The 7,453-nt window shown below is 34.9% G+C and overlaps 1 protein-coding gene across 1 annotated transcript in view; it reads left to right on the forward strand.

Moving 5' to 3' along the window:
* LOC309439505 (uncharacterized protein) overlaps positions 1 to 6,686 on the forward strand; it is a gene marked incomplete at its 5' end in the record, with an annotated part of 30,431 nt that extends 23,745 nt beyond the window's left edge. Inside the window, 2 exons of the mRNA XM_082052172.1 lie at positions 5,177 to 5,331; positions 6,594 to 6,686. Of these exons, the coding sequence (XP_081908298.1) occupies positions 5,177 to 5,331; positions 6,594 to 6,656 (218 nt within the window). The 3' untranslated portion in view covers positions 6,657 to 6,686. The remainder of the gene's footprint in view (positions 1 to 5,176; positions 5,332 to 6,593) is intronic.
* Positions 6,687 to 7,453: the final 767 nt, after the last annotated feature.

A 7,453-nucleotide genomic window follows, 5' to 3' on the forward strand; every position in this document is an offset into this window, starting at 1 on the left:
ACAAGGCATAAACACAGACCTTCTGAGAATCAAATGCAAGACCATTACCCAAACTGATTGAAGGGGAAAATTTGAATCCCACAAATGATCAATATTATAATGTCATAGTTGCAATTCATGTCTCCTCCTCTGTCACAATGGAGAAGATTTTTTTTCCTAGTGAAACAGCTTAAAAAAAATAAATTATCCTCTTTTCCTTTAAATAGCTTAGGGTTTGAGCACTTTTCCAGAACAGCGAGGGTTTACCCTTCAGTGAGAAAGGCCTTGAGTGAAGAACTCCAAGCTACTATATAAGCACTTTGGCTCATGTGCTAGCAAAACCAGTGTTACTTGAGGGTTTCTATGAATCCTGATTTTGTATACCTGTGACAGGGTGTGTTGGAGCAAGCCAATAGACTGAGCATCTGAAGGTAGAAGGTGCCTAGAAATGGATCCATGTTGGGTTTAATGACTATTAAGTGGGTAGCTATGAAGCATCAGGAACAGAGCTCTTCTGTGTACTAAGAAACAGAACTTCAGGTGTTTGGCAACTATTAGCGTTCAAACTTCTGTGCCTGTGGAGCTTAAACACTTTTGGCCTAGGCAGACCTGAGCAGGAATCACAGCCGTATTTCTGGAGATGCCTTGTCTTTCTTTTTTTGGGTGAGCTGCCATGCATTTCATGAGCAACTTATCCACCTGGCTCAGAGCTCTGGTTTCCAATACACAAACAAGCACCTAAGAATGAAAAATTACCTAAATAAGATTGAGTTTCCTGTACGGAGCCAGCATCGATTGTATTGATTTCACAGAATCACAGAATCGACTGGGTTGGAAAAGACCTCAGAGATCATCGAGTCCAACCCTTGGTCCAACTCTAGTCCGTTTACTAGATCATGGCACTAAGTGCCATGTCCAATCTGAGTTTAAAAACCTCCAGGGACAGCGAGTCCACCACCTCCCTGGGCAGGCCATTCCAATGCCTGACCACTCTCTCTGTAAAGAATTTCTTTCTAATCTCCAGCCTAAATTTCCCCTGGCAGAGTTTAAGCCCATGCCCCCTTGTCCTATTACTGACTGCCTGGGAGAAGAGCCCAGTCCCCACCTGGCTAGAACTGCCCTTCAGGTAGTTATAGAGAGTGATGAGGTCGCCTCTAAGCCTCCTTTCTTCTAGACTAAACAACCCCAGCTCCCTCAGCCTCTCCCCATAGGTCTTATGTTCAAGTCCCTTCACCAGTCATGTTGCTCTTCTCTGGACTCGCTCCAGCACTTCAATGTCTTTCCTGAACTGAAGGGCCCAGAACTGAACACAATACTCCAGGTGTGGCCTCACCAATGCAGAGTACAGGGGAAGGATCACTTCCCTTGTCCTGCTGACCACGCTATTTTTGATACAGGAGAATGAGACAATTTTGATACAATGAGAATTTTGATACAATGAGAATGGGACAATTAACTTAGGAATTTTTCAAAATGTAACCTACTTAATGAAAATTGTAAAACTTTAGATTAGTCTCCGGAGGTATTCTAGTAATTTTAAAGACCAGAATCACAATTTTGCCTTAGGATTGTGCTTTTTAGAAATACTGTTTATGCTTGATTTCTGCTTTTGTCCAATATCAAGTGCAATTAAAACTGGATGACTTCTTTGTTCCAGCACAATATTTGGATTTGTGCATGCACTGTTTATACATATGGCTATTAGTCATAATTTGCAAAATCACATGTATTTGTATACTTGTTCATTTTGTTTGCAAAAATGACTGTTTCTACCACATCACACTGTATTACATGGCTTTTAAAAATGTCTTTTTGAAATTTAGCCCTGATTGTTCTTAAGACCTAAGAAGGGATTAAACTTCATATATCAGCTTCTTTATCTTTAAAGCTTATTAACATCTAATCAAGATTAGATATGTGGTCAGACTTCTGAGGCAGGTGTGTCAGCAAACAACAACATGTAGAATACAGTGCAAAGTGTTCCATATTTGTTCATCCTAATGAAAGTGTCAGAAAGGCTATGACTGCTGGAAAGTAAAGTCTTGATGAAAACCCCAAAGGAGGTTCTTTCCATGATTCTGTCATTGATTCAGTGTTTCCATTTTTTTTTTTTTTTTTTCTTCAGGAGGTAGATCTATCAAATAGAGGAGGATAACAGTTTTGTTTGAAGTATTATGATTTACTTGAAACAGGAGTGATTATTATACTACATTTGAAAATAACGATATGTTTCTGATTTGTCTTCAACCACAGAATAATTTATTAACCTGTTGATACAAAGTAAACCCCAGCAGAATTGTAATAGTCAAACATCTAATATTTATCAAAATATCTCTCTGACCTAGAGAAAGGGCTGTAAAATATTAAAAATTAATGGAATTTAATGTTTTAAAAAAATGTCCTTAACTTCCTGCTATAGAAACATACTGTAAATTGTATATACAATTCAAAAATTGTCTCTACCTTTGGTGTAAAAGTTCCTGATCTAGGTTTTCCTCCATTAAATCAGAGGGGCTTATTTCATGTACTGATGTCAGGAGGTGCAAGAACAAATTCTCACTTCACTACTACTCCACTCCTCAAACATATTTTTTCATAACCATGTAGTCTAAACTTTAAAAATAAAACTTTCCTACAAATTGTGGTAGTATATAATTCTCTTTCCTACCAGAATCCATACATTCCCATTGACAGGGGTTTACCGCAAAGCCTCTCTTAAATGACTGTCATCTGGAAAGAATGCATGCATAAGCATGCTTCTCTGGGAGCTTTCTTTATAGACTATAATGTCCTTAACCAAAAATAACAGCTGTCTGGCCTTCCTTTCTCTCTCTCTCTCTTTTTTTTTTTTTTTTAATTCTTTAATTTCTTTAAGAATTATGTGTATTGACAATGTTGAAATGCTGGCTTTAAAAGGAAAGTTCTTTATCTCCTAATCTGCTAGGCAGGCATTAAAATAAAGGAAATGTTCATTGGTGTTCCCATTTTTCAAGACAACTACTTCTGTTATCAGGAGAAATCTGAAATGTAGAATTTTATGTTATTATTGAACCAAGACTCCTCTTAAAATAATTTTTAACATACTGAAGATAGCTAAAATTATTTCTTGATTCCTCTTCTATACACATTGTATTACCTACACCTGTAAAATAATTGGAGAAAGGTCAAAATCCATCACATTTACTTGCACTTTTTGTGCAAAACACAAGTGTGGTAGTTCTGCAGAGTGTTGGCATTTTTAGCTATTATTACACTGTTACCAAGGGTTAGTCACATAATATATATGAAACATATTATATGGTTGTCTACTACCAATCTATATTTTATCAGATACAAATTTCTCCAGGACAGATGAGTACGCTACATAAAGAGTAACTATAAATGACTTGTTGAGTAAAACCTCATCTTAATGTAACATCAAGATGGCATTTGACAGTAACTCATTTAGAATCAGCCTTACAGTTTCATAATTTATCACCAGCTCCTTTGAAATTTTTCCAGATTGTAGGAGGGAAGACAGCAAAACTCAGCTGGACTTTGGGTCAGCAATTGTGGCATACAAATGTCTTAGTTTTAAAAAGATGTTCTATAAAAGATTTCCCATACGCTTATTTATAACTCAAGACATGGCAATTTAGCTTCCACAAAAGAAGAATGAAAGGCAATTTTACCTGAAATACCCAGAATCTGATATAACAGGCACTATTATGTAGTGCCTGTTCCTCTGTCCTTCAGCATAATATAGTGCCTCTCTATCCTTCAACACTCATCTCTAAGAAATCTTAAGAGGGCTCTGAAATGAAGCAATGATCAGATATTGATTAAAGAAATAGAGATGATATTTTAAGATATTAGCAGTGTTTCTGGTCTTTGTTATTGCCAGTCTGCTGGAAAGCTAAAAGCCTCGCATAATCATCTTCCATGCAAAGACAGAAGAGTTAGTTTAAATACTGTTCTCCATGTAGGATTAACTGACTGGACTGACTTTGAAAAGAACTAGAAGAGCAACTAAAATTGTTACAGATTGAGAATTTCTGATGTCTTTTTCTTTTTTTTCTGTTCAAGTTGTTCTATTATTTAAGGGACTCCAGCCATTTTTCAACCTGAATAACAAGCACATGGATATTTAATGAAATTATAGATAATGATTTCTTTAATTGAAATAGCATGAACAATGATTTACAAGACCAAAATAGAACATAGAAGAGCTTAGAACAGTAAATGTAAAGCAATTTCTTTCATAATATTTGCATTTTTATTGATCTAATTAATACTCTGTTCTGTTTAATTTCACTATTGAGATCCAGTGAGCATCAAAGTATTCTTTAAATTATCCATATTCATACTTCAGGAACTGCAATGCATTGAATGACAGAGATGATAATTCCCTTCTGAAAACTGTGGAGAAGTGAAGTAACAAATAATAGCAAGCACCTAGCATAATGTCAAATCAAATCATTAAGAGAAAACAATCCTCAAAGCATATATCTCTTTTCACACACTTTTTGTCAACCAGAGAGACTATTTTAGCCACTCTTTGAAGTTACCTGGAGTCCATTTTGTATGACACTTACAACTACATGGTAGCTGAGTTATTTGGAACAAGAGCAGTAAGCCTCAAATCGAAGGTTTCCAAATGCAATATAAAAATCATATACTACATCATCCTGTTTTGTTTTGTTTAAAAACTAGAGTGTATGCATTTAGTGGGCTTTCTTTTTTTCTAAGAGGCATTTATGATGGAGAAATATCTTAGCATTGATGGGCTGTAATTTATAAAACTGACTGCCAAAATATATCCTAAAATATCACAGTATAGAATGTTTCCTATATTGTCATCAGTTTCTGATTTATCATTATTTGAAATCTGTGCTTTCCCCATAATTTTCCCAATGAACCAGAGAAATACAATAATGATCAGTATTTAAATTCAACTGCCCTGATCAGCAACATTTTGCAGAATGGAGTCTAACAGAATGGAGTCCCATTTTGCAGAATTTAGTCTAACAAAGTTCTGGAGTAGAACTAGTTAGTGATTCATTTCACTTTCAGGAATCTTGATTAAATTTCTGAAGAAATATACATGGAAGCCAAACAGCTTCCATTGGACAATTATTTTTCTTTGGTTGCTGGTTTGTTGGACAGGGCTGAAGGGGGATTATAAATATAGAACCAGACTATGGTGTTTTTTCTACAGGTGCTGTTTATTACAGAACCACAGAAAATGTTCATGAATATGAGGAACCCAGTAAATATGATATATACACAGTAAGCATGATATACAAGCTTTCTTCATGTGAACAAATAAAACCCACAAGACTGCCCACACATGCAATCTGCAGCCTCAAAAGGGTAAAAATGAATTAACCACACACTTCCACCCATTTGTTTAACTTACTGGACATTTGTTCACTAATTTTAGAAAATAGAATGAGATGCCTCGTTATTACTAGCTAGAAAATTGAGAGAATTTTTAGCTATTAAAATAGTCTCTATCATAACCTCTTTTACACAGTGATATTTAGCAGTGCAAAATATGATTTCATCCCTTTATCACTGATGTATTTCTAACTTTTAGGTATATTGCATTTGCATTTTATCTTCAAACTCTATAAAATGAAAAATTGTTCAAGCAGATTTTTTAAATGTTTATAGTTTTTAGCAGATAATAGTAGATAATAAGAGGACATCCTTTGAAGAGGTTAACAGTAAAAATGAATATATTTTGCTGCTTTTTTTTTTACAAGTATGAAAATAATTCTGAATGACCCTATTGCATACTCTCATACTTTATCAGAATTATACCCCATGTATCAATAAGTAATGTGACAAGGGAACTTCTTTATGCTTGATATAAATCAATGATTGCTGCCTTAGTTTAAAAGCTGAGTGATGATAAGATGCTGTGACTCAATAAATTTGAGCTTCTAATATTATGCAGAAGAACATAAAAGCTGTTTGTGCATTATAATGTAGTAATAACGTATCCCTTCCTAATCACTGGCATACCTATCTTTTCTAGCTTGCCTATAGCATGCATAATAAAAACCTTGCACAATGTGGAGAAATTCTAATTTTCATATACCTGCATTATGAACCCCTGCAGCTATTACAAAAAATACTAAAATCCTTAAACTATGAGGTTAAAATACAATTTAGAGAGTATATTTTCTTACTGCCTTTGAAGATAGCATCAGTTGTCTACACAGACCTATAAAACGTTTCAAGGGTTGAAAGATACAGCTTATTGCACTTATCTTTCTCTTCTTAATAAAAGATAAAACAACAACTCTGACTGATAAACAAACAAACACAAGCACTAACTGTTTGCCTAAGTTGACCTTGGGTTTAAGAATCACGGATTGTTTTTTGTTGACTCTGGCATTAGCTAAACTAAATCCTAAAGTATATTCTTAGATGGTGTGAAGTTGGTCTAATTGTATTCAAGCGAAGTGACACTGATCTGCATCAGCTGTGGATCAGAGCCCTTACAGGACTAACCACCTGCCCATGTTTCAGAATTAAGGGGATAAGACTGATTGCTTTGTAAACGTTTAGTAGAGGATTGGCTACTGATTAGTTCTTTTTGACCTTGTCTCTTTAACCTTGTACAGATATCTCAGTGGGAGAAGAAACAGGAATGGAGAAGGTGGAACAGGATGATAAGGAAGCTGTGATGATTTCTAGTGCAATAAATTAATAATTTCATATATATTCAACATGCATTTTGTGATCTATACATGCTGTATGGGTGTCTCTTTCAGCTTTTCAGAAATACAGTCCCTAAAGCTTGTAGATCAGCTGGAAAAAGAAGAGAAGGTACAAATCGTTGTAATGTATCTAAGACAAGAGTGAGAGGGAGGGGGTATTTTTTCCTATATTGGAATCACTTCACAGAATATTTTTGAGAGGTTTCTTTAATATGAATCACACCATTCTAGTTCAAAGCAACAAATTCAAACAAACTTGTAAAATATACAAACTAGTAAGTTCAGGATACTAATTTAGATATGGTTGTTTACATTCTCACCCCATTTTGCAAAGTGTGAAATGTTAAAAGCAACTGTAGAGACCACAAGCATTTTAATCCTGGCTTTAAGTAAAAGAAAAGTGTAAAAAGGGAGTTATTGCCTAACTTAATGAAAGCTTTTCCAGTACTTGCATTTTCTTTTGAACAGAAGTTTCATACACTTAAAAAGATTGTTCACTGGTGGAACACATTATTATTATTTTTTTTAAGTAATAGAAGGGAACACAGAACCCCAGAAATATGCTTACAGTTAGTGTTTACAAAATCTGCTAATGATCTCACTAATGGAAGCTAGATTATGGAATATATTTTGCATCAGGTTTATGCCCAGAGCAGCTGTTTTAGAAGGAGCTCCAGATAGACATTAATTTTTACTTTTGGATCTGCAGTTCTTCAGTTAGAAGAACATGTCTCATGCTGAGGAATTAATCTCTCGGTGGGTGC

Source organism: Streptopelia decaocto, assembly GCF_964273445.1.
Source record: "Streptopelia decaocto genome assembly, chromosome: 4".
Taxonomy (NCBI): domain Eukaryota; kingdom Metazoa; phylum Chordata; class Aves; order Columbiformes; family Columbidae; genus Streptopelia; species Streptopelia decaocto.